The 15,921-nt window shown below is 36.3% G+C and overlaps 1 protein-coding gene across 11 annotated transcripts in view; it reads right to left on the bottom strand.

The window, feature by feature from the left end:
* Window positions 1–15,921, bottom strand: part of LOC131069149 (protein SHOOT GRAVITROPISM 6) — a 381,540-nt gene that overhangs the window by 72,789 nt on the left and 292,830 nt on the right. For all 11 annotated transcript variants that reach the window (XM_058004502.2, XM_058004498.2, XM_058004497.2 and 8 more), the window contains 5 exons: window positions 12,471–12,652; window positions 12,258–12,380; window positions 12,072–12,132; window positions 11,870–11,968; window positions 11,581–11,681 (listed from right to left, as the gene is read on the bottom strand). In XM_058004502.2, coding sequence (XP_057860485.2) covers window positions 11,581–11,681; window positions 11,870–11,968; window positions 12,072–12,132; window positions 12,258–12,380; window positions 12,471–12,652 — 566 coding nt within the window. The remainder of the gene's footprint in view (window positions 1–11,580; window positions 11,682–11,869; window positions 11,969–12,071; window positions 12,133–12,257; window positions 12,381–12,470; window positions 12,653–15,921) is intronic.

The following is a 15,921-nucleotide window of genomic DNA, read 5'->3' as shown; positions in this document are numbered from 1 at the left end:
CCTGCAAATCAAGGACACAAGAAGTTAGAACAAGGGTTCGTTGAGGAAGCAAATAGTTCCAGATGAATTAATTAAAGCTAGCTTCTCAACAACATTAAGTTGAATATCTACCAAGTTACAAGTGTCAGACAAAGTGGCATCCCAGTCATCGCTCATCCAGTCAGTGTGGTCCACCTCAGCATTTCTAGATTCAATGTACCTAACTCATGGAAGGTGGCACAAACTTCTATGTACCTACCCCGGCTATTCATTGGTTGAATTTTCTAGAGAGGACATGTGTCCAAGCAATACAATTTTATCATTGGTCAAGCATTAAATGTTATGTAATGGTTGTAACAAACCCTAATTAGGGTTTTCATTGTAAAATCTTGGCCATTGATCTCGAATTGATCTAAGCCATCGAATTGTATTGAGGGCACTATATAAGCCCTGGCATTTCATTTTGTAAAGGTAATTAGCAATAGTTAGAATAGTTAGGAATAGTTGGAAGCAGATAGAAGATAGAGAGAGAATAGCAATTAGAGTAGAGTAGAGAGAGAAGGCAAAGATTGTTGCCAAGATGTTGTTGTAAAAGACTTGTAACTTCATTGAAGAAATTGTGAAATTTATGGGTCGATTCGACAATTTGCATGGTCTTTATACTTCCCATGTTTGATTTTATGATTAGATGAGTGGAAGAAATGTGCTTGATTGATGGTGAAATTCGTATATCCATACTACTAGCAGTTTGTTGATTGCAGACTTGCCTTGCGTAGTCAACTGGAATCATTTAGCTTAAGCTTAACTTCAATTGTCGCTTCTTCATCGATATGCATCAACCTGATGGTGTCTATGCCTGCAGTGATGATTTGAACATCATAAAGCTTTCCTTCGAAGATCGCACTAACCTTGTGGAGATGTTCCTATGATGTCAAAACAAGACTTAGTTAGAATTTCATCAAAGATCATTCATTGCTCTTACATTCTTAGTGTTAGGATTAGATCCTCTCCTCGCCCTCGTCTTTTTTCCTTTTTTCAAATCTAAGCTAGTGAAAATCCTGTGTTCCAGCAATATTCAAAGCAAATCAGAAGTTCAGGCATCAAATGTAAGTCCCCTTGTGATTCCAACAAATCACATCATACCACAAAGAGCTTATCCACACGTAGAGACCCTACATACAAGAACCTTGAAGTCATCCTGATTGATCCTTTTTCGCGATATCTTCAGCAATCAGAGGCTTTACTCAAGAGAGGACGGATTGGGGACGTCCCAGCCGTCCCCGGGACCTACGGACGTCCCCTAGAGCTAGGGCAGGCGTCCCCCCGTTTCGGGGACATCCCCTCAAAATACAGGGCAATTTGGGGACGGGGGGAAACGTCCCCTGGCCGTCCCCTGGCTGTCCCCAAGTCCCCGAAACATCCTCGGGATGGGGACGGGGGTTTTCAGGTTGGGGACGCATCCCCTGGTAACTCTGGTATTTTCGGCTAAACAAGACGGAATGCATACTTTCGCAGTTATCAAGCTGGGAGATTTTTGGGGTTTTGAGACTAATCGCCTCACATATAACCTGCGCGAATCGTCGGTTCGCCCAATTTCGGGGCAAAACAAACTTTTGCAAACTTTCAACTTCCAACGCCTTCCTCTTGATTTGCGATTATGGACTAGGAGGACTTTTTGCGAGTTTGAAAGAGTTAAAACGCTGCCTATGGAAAAGATGCAAACATTTGAAAGCGCTTCACGCGATTTCCAACTTCATCGATGCTTGCCCATAGGAAGAGATGAAATGCATATTTATAAAACTTAACACCTTCCTTTCTTATCGCGACTTTCACTCTTTTGGCGATTTTCGGGATAAATGAGAGTTTTGCAAAGCTTTTAGTTTTAACACTTTACCTCTATTTGGTGAAATCCGGCCAAAAAGGCTATTTCGCAAACTCTTGAAAACTATGGTGAAAATTGGTATGGCGAAAATCGGCCCAAATGGCCATTTCGCAAGGATTTTTTTTTAACGTTTTTCCGTTTTACTCTTATTTGGCGAATTTCGGGCCAAATAACTCTTTTGCAAACTTTTAGTTTTAGACGCTTTTCTTCTTATTCGCCGAATTTTGGGCCAAATAACTCTTCTGCAAACTTTTAGTTTTAGACGGTTTTCTTCTTATTCGCCGAATTTTGGGCCAAATAACTCTTTTGCAAATTTTTAGTTTTAGACACTTTTCTAACTACAAGCCCCGAAATTCGGATGAAAAGAGCATTTTGAAAAGTTTCTTGAGTTTTAACGTTTTTACTTCATGCCTCAAAAATCGGCCCAAAGCGAGTTTTGCAAGGCTTTAAGTTTTTTAACGCTTTACCTCGTTTCGGCGAAAATCAGCCTAGAAGGCCTTTTTGAAAACTTTATCAAGTTTAATGTTTTTGCCTCTATGCCCCGAAAATCGGCCCAAAAGGCCATTTCGCAAGGCTTTTTTTTTTGTTATAACATTTATTTACCTTTTGCGAAATTCGGCCCATAAGGCCATTTTGAAAACTTTATCAAGTTTGACGTGTTCACTTGCATTTGGCGAATTTTGGGCCAAATGGCACTTTTGCAAAGTTTTTAACTTTTACGTTTTAACTTGTATTTGGCAAAATTCGGGTCAAAAGGATATTTTGAAAAGTTCTTTTAAGTTTAACGTTTTTGATATGGGCCCCGAAATTCGGCCTAAAAGGCCCTTTTGAAAAGGTCATTTCAAACTTTTAGCATTTTCCCTCTATTAGGCGATTTTCGGGGTGAACAGGGCTTTGAAAAAAGTTTCTAATGTGAAGCGCCCTTTATGCTTGCAATTTCGGGCTAGAGAGAGATTTCGACAACCCATGGAATTGATATTCATGCCAACTTAGCCGATTCCCAGGCTTGTGCCAAAATTAGTCTTCCTTGGATTGATTTTGATTGTTCAGATTGCGAGGCTTTCTGCAACATGGCCCTTGGGCCACGTGACTTAAAACTCAAACACGCCCTTTCTTCAACGACTACAAAGCTTATTGCTTCACCACTTCCTGGATCCCAACAAAAGGGACGGCAGACAAATATCAAAATTCGAAACTCAGCAGGACGAAGGCTGAAAACCAAAGAGGGGGACCTTGTCGGCGACAGGGAGTGTGTGCAACGCACAACAGATTCCTACAACATGGTTCTAGATCTTCCTTGTAGTGCAGTTTGAGTACTTGATGACATATATCTACTCCTCTCTAGCCCTTCCCCTAGGCATAGGGATAAACACATATTACAAGATTCTTCACTAGTATGGGAATTACATTAGCCTTAGTGTGTTAGGTGATATTCTAGAGGAATGCCTTGCTTCCTCTTGAAATCCACCAACTTGGCCCTCTTGGCCATAGAAAATCCATCATGAGCACTATAAAGATCTTCCTAGTGCTTTTACAGTGACCAAATGACATTCTTGGCTCCTTGGTTTCATGGTTCGGCTATGATAATGAGATTTTCCTACCCCTCCAACGTTCATCTTATGCTGATTGGGGTACTTGTTCCCCCTACTAGTTTACTTGTATTGATTTCTTCGCTAGATGTGTTGGTAGTCCCCAACGGTATTGTACTTTTGTTTTTGGTATGTCCCCTTTGTGAAAATCTCTAGGTTTCTCTTCCTAGAACTTTCTATTGTAATTTGACATACTTGCTAGTACCATTGACCTAATTTTTGGCCATCTATGGACATTAATACAATTTTTCCCTTTCTTTTCTTTTAATATTTTCTTGAATTTTGCTTTTGGAAAATAAATGCTAAATCATGCATTGGTTATATATTATCAAAAGTCTAGATACATGATTTAACATTTATTTGATTATCATATCAACAAGATTGTTTCATTTCTTTTTACTGTAATGGTCTACTTTTATGTCATATTTGGTGCTTCAAATAGTAGGGTTGTGTTAGGTCCCCAATTTTTGGTTCTCTTGTAGCACATCTGGTGTTGGCTTTCTGGGTTGGTGTTAGAAGGATTGGAGGTGTATTTTGATGTCATCAGTGTTGGTTGAAAATTTTGTACACCTAGGAAGATGTGTAAAATTGTGGTTTCAACCACAGTGTGTGTGTAAAACTCTCCTAATTTAAAAGAAGACTCCCCCTTTTCTAATATTAATAACTAACACTAATCTAAATTGGGTGGGACAACGTCCTTTTCTCTTTTTTTAGAAAAGATGATATTCTTTTCTGTTCCTAGAAAAGAAAAAGCAGTTAAGAAAACTAATACAACAACTTAAACAAATAATAACAAGAATGCTTAAAAAGAAGAAAAGTTTCCGTGAAAGCTCAAAGTCTTTCGTCACTTCCCCGAGACAAGAAAATAGAAACAAAGCTCAAAGTCTTTAATTCCCACTATCATATCTACCTTTCCAAAATGATTAAAACCAGGACAATATACAACATATAACAACGCAAAGTCTACAAATATGATACACTACTTTAATATGGAAAAACCACAAGCACAAAGTCTTGTAACTCTTCTCAACTTTTAACACTTTACTACACTAATTCAACCCTCACTATTTGCAGCACACAGTCTATAAGAAATCAGGTTAAAGCTCCTTTCAACAACCTCGTTATAACTTCAAGTAAATGTAGGAAAATATGCCACTATGACACAAGAGCACAATGGATATAGGCGTATGACCTCAACACAAAGTTTGAAACTCGAAACCTTGATATTACTTGAGAGAACAATTTACAAATATGAAGCACAAAGTCTTTATGATTGTAAATTTCTACAGAGTTTTCTTGCTTGCTGAAAAGATAAAAATTACAAAGAGCACCCTTCTGTATATATAGGAGAGGAGCTGAGAGTAAAAAGTGGGAGAAGTCTAACTAATTGAGACTTTTTCCACAACTAACTATAACTAACTATGACTTATTCAAATTACAGTCCTATTGCTAACCAACTTGTGATTTGTTTACATGCAATTACAAGTTACAAGAATGCAAGTAATGTAGTCACTTGCAATTACAATTTTTGGCATTACATGTAATTTGTCAAAGGGAAATTACAAATGAATAATTGAAACTAATCTAAGGGTCCGAGACACGATTCTATTTACATCATCCTCTGTCTAAGAGGTCTTCATGCTGCTACAAGATGCTGGCACTTGAAGTATTCGAGATTGGTGAAGTTATTTGTCTAGGAACATCAACTTGCATCATTGATAGTTCCTATGTCCTTTGCCAACGAACTCTGGCCTCATCTTCTTGCTTGGGGTAATATTGATTCTTCAAGAGAAGTTCTCTGTGTGCATATGACAGCATACTCTTTTCATTTTACATCACTAATGTCATCAACATATGACAGCATTGGCTTTTGCTTAGTGTCTTTACATGTATTAAGACCTCTTGCAATTGGATCTCTAGGACCCGATTGCAAGTAAAAGAAACTTAAAATTTGAAGACAAAGGGTTATTGTAAAGGCAATAGAAAGACTTGCAATCGGGTCCTGGAAACCCGATTGCAAGTAATCACAACTTGCAATAGAAAGATAAGCACCTTCATACTTGCAATCGGATCTTGGAATCCCCATTGCAAGTTGCAAGAAACTTGCTTGCAATCGGGTCTTCAAAGCCCCATTGCAAGTTGCACGAGACTTACTTGTAGTGACACCAAAAAGTTCCAGCTTACAGTGACATCAAAAAGTTCCTACTTGTAGCGACTTTACTTGTAGTGACTTTACTTGCAATGACAGCAAAAAAGTTCCTACTTGCAATGAGGAACTCAAAACTCGAAATTGCACCAAAAGCTAGGAAAATGAAAGCAAAATCCAACCAAAACTTGGGCAAAGATGACAAAAACACTCATGCATGACTAGACACAAACAAAAAATGAGTTTTTTTGCCTTGTAAAACAGGCCTTAGAGAAGAAAACTACGAATTTTGAGTAAAAATTTGTATGGGTTGTCAATTTTTTGAAAGTTCAAAAATTGAGACAACCCGTGTGTTTAGACGGATTAATGGAGATGAATGAGACTTGGAGTGATTTCGAACTTGTCTGAGACAAACTATTTTTAGTGAGTGTCAGTTTGGACACTGATTGGTCAGTTGGGAGTTTTGGCTGACTTACTACTTTTAGCAGTTACTATTTATACTTATAGTAACCACTATTTTTGGCAGCTGGTCATAGCTTCAGTCTCCACTCAACTTCAGTGTGCAGCATCTTCAATTTCATGGTTTGGACAATTCTTGCTGTTTTTAACAAAGGTTATTTTTAGTAACTGCTATTTTTATCACTTGGTCATGGTCTCAATTCCTCTCTCAATTCAGTACAATGCAGTTCAGTTGGACTTGGTGAATTATATTGTTTTCAGAAGAGATTTATTTAATTTTATTCACTGTCTTTATTAAGTGCTTTTTACAAATATCACCCCTTGGCCTAGTAACATGAAGTTGTTTTTGAAATAAGGGCCATTTGACATCTAAAATAGATGCCTAAAGAAGAGGAGAAACATTTATTTATTGAACTTTTATTATGCTTCCAAAGGGGATGTCAAGGAGGAATAATAAAACAAAGTAAGTTTGAAATGTTTTATTTGAGAACTCAAAAAGGTTTGAACTTCTATGAGGATTTTAAGTTACTTTCAAGTTTCAGTTTTGGAGGGAAAAGGTTTCAAATTGATGGATGGTTGCCCTAATTTCCTTTTCACTCTATATATTCATGTTTTGAGCTCTCATTTGACATGCCGACGTTGACAACTTAGTGTTACACTGTTGGAATGAGCTAAGGAAGTTCTTTTTCTAGCTGAGGACAAAAACACTCTTCTTGTTTGCTGGTTTTGGTGGTGAAACATCCACCCTAGCTGGTTGGTGCTCTTGGTTTTGGTTTGACAGTGATTTTGTCTTAGTTTGACTTTGATCTAATGGGTTTGAAGATACAAAAAATATATGAAGTATTTTGATGTGGGTATTGTGATTTTGGTAAGTGGTGAGCCTTTTTGAAGTGTTGTCTGAGTTTGGTAGAGTTTTGGAGCTTTTTCTAAGTGCTGGTGTGCTTTCTTTGAGTAGCTGGGAATCAAAATTTGGCTCATATTACAGTGATCAGATCTGCTACCATTCTGGGTATTATTTCTAAGTATTCCTCTTTGCTGGGTGATGTAGCTTGAGTGGTCATTTGTCATCTTTGGAGAAGAATTGAATTAATAATGCCAAATCGCCCCTAGAAGTGGGCACCACCTCCTTTCTAGCATTTGGGTTTGGTAAGGAAAGGATAAGGGGAGTTTTCTAAGAATTGGAAAGTGATCTTCAACAAAGTTTAATAATGTTGTTCACAGACAGAGAGTACTGAAGCAGATTTGGAGCAGATAGTGACATATTCTATCATTCCAAGAAATTGCCTAAAGCCATATTATGCATTTGCATGCTGGAAACAATTTTGAGCTATCCTTTTCAGTGTATGGAGGTTTATATCAGCTCTGCAAATTAAATGTGTCTGATTTTGATAACACTGTTCATTGATATCTGATTTGCAATGTTTGACAATGTTCTATGAAGTTTGAAACAGAGTTACAGAACTCTGCGAGCGGGTCAACTTTGCAGAGTCCAGACGACCCTGGACTCGGACTCAGTGGAGTCTGGCCGGGTCCACTCAGACTCTGCGAGTCTGTCAAGCTCGGCAGGCTTGCTGAGTCCCGAGCCTAAGACTCTGCTGCGCCTAGCAGGACTCATAAAACAGAAAAATTAAAGAAAGTAGATAAGAATACTTTATTACTCAAAAATACAATTGATATATTGTGGTTAGATTCCAAGGCTTCATACAAGAACTAAAAACATAACAAGAGTTTCTTTCTCTTGCTGGAGGATATTATTTGGGGAAAAATAGTATTTAATAATCTATGATGTGAAGCTTGCGAATACAAGAATGGCAGAAACTATTTACAGCCCCTTAAAAATACATTTGTAGAAATGGGACAGCTATAAATGTTATAAAAAAAGATAAGTTCTTTTTGTCACTCATCACTTACTTGAGTGTTTGTAGATTTGCCTAGATGAGTTTTTGACCATTTTCAGCATAAAAGTTACGTTTTTTAAAATCTAATTCCAGAGAATGGGAGGATTCTGAAGCAATTTCCAATGCCAATTCTAGGTTCCCAATGCTATCTCTAACCCTTTAGATACATATCTTTCCCAACACCCCATTTGTTGATATTTCCATTGAAGGTTACCCCAAAGTTTTCCCCACTTCCTAAAGTTAGCCATATCTGCTTCCACTAAATGAGTTTCTGAAGTTTCGTCTTGCCCATTTTTGTTATTTGGTGGGACCAAGTGTGAAGCCAATTTGGAATTTTCAACATGTTTTGAACTTTTGATGCCATGGATTTCATATTCCATGAATTTTGTAGACATTTGACACTATTTATATTTCTAATGTGTTATTTAGTTTAACTTATTTCCTTCAGCTCAAGCCTTAAATTTGCATTTATACTTATGTGATCAATGTAAACTTGTGTATGTGTTCAAACTTTAAAGTAGCTTCTATTTGATGAGATTATTGTGTGTTTAAGGTTTATTTATTAAAGGATGCATGAAACAGGTTTTAAATTCTTAAAAATCTTTGAATTTCTTGGGTTTTTCAATTTGCCGAGTCTTGGCCGAGTTTTTGCCGAGTTCGAGTCCGAGTCAAAAATCAGTTTGCCGAGTCCGAGCCGATTCCAAGTCCTATAACTATGGTTTGAAATTAAGTCTAGCTGTAATCAGCACTTGTCATTCTATGTTATATTGCCAGGTCTCATGTTATATGCTTGTTACTCATCTTGATTACAATCTGAAAATAAATGAATAACAAACTACTTCATTGGAAACAAACTTGCAAACAAACAAATAGTTTGAAAAAAAAAAATCATAGGTGGACTTTATAGGTTGTATTGATCCCTTAATATGTTCAATCTTGAAATTCTTTGGAATAGGGTTTAAGCATTCATATGAGTTTGTATCTTGTTTCCCTTCTCACATCAATTCCATTAGGCGATTGAACACTGCAAAGCATTTTCTTTAGGGAAAGGTTAAAGCTTGATAACAAAATTGACATTGTAGAAATGCTTTCTCCATGGGTTGAATTCTATCTTCCACCAAGTTTTCAGGTGGGGGACAGGGAGCCATTTAAGGGACAGATTTTTGGAGTCCATTTTTGGGTACAGTAGGGGATGACAAAGAGGACAACTATTAAAAATGGGGTAATTTCAAATATTCATATAATAACATTGATAAGGCATTCATAATAGATATTATAGATCATTGATACATACATTTATGACAAAATACCCAAAGATTGCAAGTTCCAACGACAAAATGAAAAAACAAAGAAAATATGATAGCATCCCTGAACTTGCAAAGAACTTGTGCAATAAACGAGCCTATCTCCCTTGTCTCAAAATTGTAGTGTGGTTGACACAAGCAACAACACGTTCCTAACTTTGTATTGAGATTGGAAAGGAGACTATCTTGATAAGCTTGAAACCTTTGCCATTATATTTTGCAAACCTGCAATTTTTAGACTATAAAAACAACTAAAAACTGTTGTTTTCAGTGATAGAAAAACATCATCTTGCAATTGAAACACCACCTTAGAAGGTATAAATGGAACTTGAAATCCTAGTATTATTTTGCTTGATGTTATCTTGAAAACCTACTGTTTTACCAACTGAAATGGCTGAAAACTACTTTCAAATCTTGCAAAGTCAACCATAACAACATGTGACTGTCATAGACCATAAAGGAGTTTCAAAATATGTTGTTTTTCAGACCAAAATCTCTCACTAGTGCTGAGAGTGGTGTGGGGTACCACAAAAGAACAATAATATATTTTGGGCTTTAGACTAATTGCAAGGAGATGGCTGACTGTCTCCATTTCAGTTAGGGGACATCGATGACATCCCCAACTATCTTGGGGACAGCCAGATGTCCCCAAGAAGTCTCCACATTTTCGAGATATTTCCGAGACATTAGGGCTAATTTTATTTGACCAAGAACAATGGGGGACATTTCCAAGACATCCCCTAGTACCCCGAAACATACTCAGTACAGGGATGTGTCAAAAGAAGGAAGGGATGTGTCCCCAGGGAGCATGAGTTAAATTCTATTACCCCAAAATCCTGACAAACAAGATACACTTAATATAGTTGTGCCCACACTGCAAAATGAATAACTCTTTTCTGGGCTTTTGCCAAAAACAGAAAAATAAGAATAAAATCAATTCTTTCATGGGAAGGTTGGAAAGAAGACAATGTATATTGTATAATTCTGGGAGATAGATTCCAAAATAAAAGAAAATGATAATGAAATATGCAGAAATAAGGTATGTGTGATTGTCTTTCAATTTGAGAATGCTAGAGCCATTATACATCTTGCATAATGATATGCTTTCCCTTGTGAAGATGGGCTAACTATAACAATGGGAAAGAAAAATATTGGAGGGTGGAGCAGCAGGGGAATGAGGGCAGAGGAGCAGGCAATGGTTTTTTTTTTACAGATTTTGTCCCCATTTGGAACCAGTGAATCATTGGAAAATAAATAAGGTCTTGAATGCCTCATCATTGTAATATAATTTATTCTGCTAATCTTTATTTTGAATTTCCTCAAGAAATCTTTTTACTAAAGTTATGCTCTTAGGGAGGTGACACCAAAGGATTTGGAAAAGTTGAAGATGTTAATATTTATCTTCAAGCAAGATAGAAAGAAATTTTATTTGCACGTACTTGGAGGTTCAGTTTTAACCACTAAAAGCTGCAAGTGAAATTGTCTTCTACAACCACTTTCACTTATGTAGTGGACGAAGCTGATTGAAATTTGACATTGCTCCATAGTAGATGTGTTATCCACCTCTAGCAAAGATTATTATGTAAAGTTTTTGAATATATTTAGAATATTTACCTAGGGTTTATTAAATACACACCAGGAGCAGTTATCTTAATACTCATCGAGTACATCATATGATCTTTCTGATCTTGTTTATCTCCCTTCATCTACAGAAGAGAAAATAGACTTGGGGAAAAATATTCAGTTGTTGATATCTATCCATCTTTATTTCATTATGCAACGACTCTAAGAGTTCTTAGGTTTTAACGCCTCCATATGGACACACTACTCTCTTTTGTATTGTGACCAGTTTGTTTCTTCCCATTCCATATTTGTGTTCAGCATTGCCTTTACATTCCATTGATACAAAGTTAGAAACAGAATCAACTCAGTGTAGTTTCCTTTTTTTTTCCACCATTCAAAGTTAAAATAACAGTAGAATATGTGGATTTATTGACAATTTCTCTTGAATGATTTTTTCTTCAGCTATTTTTGTGATTGACTGAACTGGCATTATCTTTTCTTCTAAAATTCTACAGATTAGGCACCATTTTATTGTTCAAGACACTCATTGCATATTCTAAACACTACAAAACAGAATTAGCAGAAAGTGCTGTGTTCTATTTGACTCAGATTATATTTTCTTTCCTGAAAATATCAAGTTCATGCAATTTTATTAAGTGTAATAGAGAGTAACCATTTCCAGTCAATGCTGTAGAAGGTCAAAATTTACATCCTTGTAAAGTTTCCTTGATATTTTATTAGCTGATGGTCAATAACTAACCTGCTACGGACATATTCTGTCAAGACTGCAGCTGCTGCTTCATTTTGAAACCTCTGACTTCGATTCATAGATTGCCACAGAAGTTTGCATATGATTTCCACCTACATTAAAATTACTAATTAAGAAACAGGAACCAATGCTTCAATAAAATTCAAAGAACATAGGATTCAAGCACAATTAGAAGCCCAGAAGACAGTTCCTGATCACAGGATTTTTGTTTCAGGTTCCCCTCATTTGTCCTCAAATACTTGTATTGTTTTACTTTTCTAAACATTAATATCAGTTATACCTCCTTTGGTCTTTTTGTAGCCACGCACTTTGATAATACACCAATAGTTTCTGTCCATTTTTCACTTCCTAGTAGATGTTCTCCATCTTTAGCCAAAACCTGCTTGACAGAATTTAATAGAACCCCCATCAATAATTCCTATATATATGAGACTCTACGCAAGCAGAAATTTCTGATCTGATTCTTGGTACTAACAATATACCTTCCCCATTTCTTGGTCACCTATACACTCACAGAATGCTTGAAAAGTATGTAACAATGTTCTGCCAAATAAAGGGACCATGTTATCACCTAAAATTTAGGTACCGTGCAACTATATGGACACTATATCAACTTTTGAAATTCCTATAACTTACAAGTACCCTGCACTTCATATTTACAATCATACCTTAGAGGCTGATACACACCAATGATTGCCAGTCCATGACAACTTCCAAAATGCAGTGCTAACGCACAAAATACAGCAGCATACCTTCGTTCGACTGATTTTTTACTGATCCTGCCACCACTTCTGTATTTGACAGGAAAATTATTACAAACAGCTCAAGCATGTTTCATACATGTAACAATTGAATTGTTGTATGTTTCCAATGCAGGGTACCTGAATAGAGTTGAAAGTGCAAGAGTAGCTGCTTGAGGCATTCCACTGACAACTGATGGCATTGTGATCTGGTCTGTATACTCTATCTTCTCTATATCTTCTTTATAGTAAGGAACTTGATTAAGAACATCGATTATGTGGTCCAGGAACATCATTGAAAGGACATCATGCTGGGAAAATGCCTGGAAATAAACATGTACTCAGTAACAATTAGAAATTCACTTGTACAATTTGGCATACCATCCAAATGTCCCAACCCTCCCTTGCAGCATCTTCATATACCATTTACATCAGTGTCTTCCAGTCACTACATAGTGGTTATATAAACACAGAACATCTTGTAGACCAATTGCAATTGATATCCATCATTACTCTTGCCAAAATATTGACTGCAAAGTTGTAAGAATAGGTTCTAATTGTGAATGCCACTCAAAAAGAAATGTTTGAAAATAAAAGTTCAAGAGAAACAGGATGTCAAAAGACCTTCATGGCATTCAATAGTTGGCAATGCAAATGTGTGCAGTAGATCTTGACAGTAAAGAGAAGCGATGACCCAATGCAAGTGGAGGCAGGTGAGAGTTACTGATCTTGTCATTGTGCAATGCAAGGATATATGGTCTACATTACAAGGGGATGTGTCCCCATCTCTGAAACCTTCATCATTGTCCTCGTAGCCATCCCTGAGATAGCAGGAAATCAGGGGGCATCCTTGGCAATCCCCTATCTCCAGGAGTTTTGGGGAAAATTGCTAGGATGCCCTCCACTAGGGTGGGATGGTCAGGGACATTTGAGACATGTCTCAACTATCTTGGGGGCATCCAAGCATCCTTGACACCAAACATTTTTCATATATATATTAAAAAAAAAGAAATAAAACACTTCATTTTTTAAAATTAAAATTAAAATTAAAAGTGTGTGGGGTAGAATTGAAGCCCTATCACACCCTTTATGCAACCCTAAACACCTTGAAACATAGACATATCTCTAAAATCTATGTTTGCCATTGTAGTTTTAACTTTTTTTGTAGATTGAACAAAAGGAAAGAAAAAAGAGGAAACAAGGGAAAAAGATGAAAGAGGAAGAAGATATGAATTCACTCTCTAAATTGAAGGTCATTTTCATTGCAAGGTATGTCACAAGGAGTTTGGGCCTTGTACTATTGTGTAAGTTGTGACAAATTCAATTCATGCATGCAAGTTATCTACTTTGACACTTGAAAGCACTTACAAACACACTGGGATAACAGATTGGGTGAAGATGGTAGTGGCCAAAGCGAGAGGCACAAAACTGTTTAAATGTAACGACCACACATCACTTGCATTATACAAGTCTTTTTTGAAGAAAGAATTATGCAAACTAGTAGAGACCAGATATGCTAGTGTAATGTCCCCACTTTGAAATAGCATTTAATCATTTAATGGTAAATAATAATAATAATAATAATAATAATAAAATTCAAATTCAAATGAATAAAAATAAAATAAAATTTAATTTAAATATATTTAAGAAAATAATTAAATATAATTAAAATTTAATTAAGTTAATGAATGGTCAAAAGAAATGGAATGAAAAGTTGTGATTCCCTCAAACATGGGATATAAAAGGGAGAAGAGAACCTCATTTGAAAGGGGGCTAATTTTGGGAATCAGAAGTGCAGATCTGATTGTGAAAGGTTGTGTCCCTTTCAAAGGATAGATATGATGAAGAGTTGCACTGTTTCAAAGGGTGCTAATTGCGAAAGGGTGTGTCTCTTGCCAAAGGGCATATATGATGAAGAGGTGTGACCCCTCCCTCAAACTGAGAGATATAAAGGAAAGAAATCAAAAGCAATTAGTGACATCACCATTGATCAGATCAGATCAGAACTGTTATGAAGTTACAGGCCGTCTCCATACTCAAACAAAGGCACCAATGAGACTGAAGGAGGAAAACAATAAAGAAAGCAGATTGAAATCACAGCAAATAATGAATTCTTTGTCATATCAGTGTTTAAGACGTTAAGACACTCTGGTATGTGATCCCGTGCACAATATTCCTACAACATTCTCTGCATACTATTGTCTGATAACAGTCCACTGTTATGTACATTTACACAGCATATTTTAGAGTTGCTTATGGTTATATATATTCTGGAAAATGTAATGAAATATGATGCTTTGTATGTATATATATATATTCTAGCCTGATTATCAAAAATGGTAGAAGATGAATGATTGCACTAGGAAGAACGGCGTTAAGGGTCACCTCTAAGCACGCCACCTCATATGTATGGCAGGGTCCACATGAGGCCAAAGGGGGGCGAAGGTGCTTTGCCTTTGGGCTTAGGAGGGTTAGACTTAGGACACCCTATTGAGACAATCTTCATCTCCCCTATGATGATGATGATGATTCATATGAGTACGAGAAGATGACTTGATCGAGGGAGAACCCCTATTAAGGCACCCTCTCAGACAGAGGGAGAACTGCTATTAAGGCACCCTCTCAGACAGAGGGAGAACTGCTATTAAGGCACCCTCTCAGACAGAGGGAGAACTATTATTAAGGCACCCTCACAAAATGACTTGATTAGGGAGAACCGTTGCTAAGGCACCCTATCAAGATAATTAGGATTCTTATGGTTATGACCCAGGACTTCTGATCTTTACATTACAGTGCTGTTTGCAAAATTATTTAAGTTTCATCATAGTAATTCTTTAAATTATAGTCTTTCTAATTTATGAATCATAGTTTAGTCTTCTTGTTTTACATTGTTAGTCAGCCTTCATTTTATCATGATCAGTTCATTCTTTACTTAGTATATTTTTAATTAATCACTTAAATATTATAATTGGTAGACTATTTCCTAACTTGTTGCAGGGTTTTACTATTAAGAGTTAAAAGGTACTCCCTCTTGTAACCCTCCTTTAATAACTAAGAATTATAATCTAGGGTAAACTAGGGTAATTTATAAGGGACATTACAGTTAGCTATTTCATTTTGTTAGAGAGGATGTTGGTGGTGTAGGAGGTTCGACAATCCATGGAGGTTTCTGAAAAGTGGAAGAAGTGAGCTGAGTCAAATTCAAAAGACGAGAAGAAAGTGAAGCAAAGCACGTTTGATAATGCTTGGTCGCACACTATGAGGTGGGAAATTCACATGTTTGTTAATATTTTATCTTTGATTTATTTTTTTTTTTAAAAGTAGCATTTAATTTTAAATCTTTTCATTTTGGCTTTTATGAACATACTATTAAATTTCTTTTTATTATTATTAGAATGTTGCATTTACTTATTTAGATTATAAAAACTATATATATTTTTTACAGGTTTAGAATAGTGTAGAACAAGACTAGGATAATTATTTCTAGTTTTATGATTGCATATGGCATTATTTTAATAGTTGAAAACTTTAGTGATCCAGCTGTAATTGGCTCAATAATTACAACAAACTACTTCAATTAAAAGATGTCCTT

This window comes from Cryptomeria japonica, chromosome 1, assembly GCF_030272615.1.
Source record: "Cryptomeria japonica chromosome 1, Sugi_1.0, whole genome shotgun sequence".
NCBI classification, from domain to species: Eukaryota; Viridiplantae; Streptophyta; class Pinopsida; order Cupressales; family Cupressaceae; genus Cryptomeria; species Cryptomeria japonica.
Note: the sequence above shows the minus strand (reverse complement) of the source record. Positions and strands in the feature narration are given on the sequence as shown.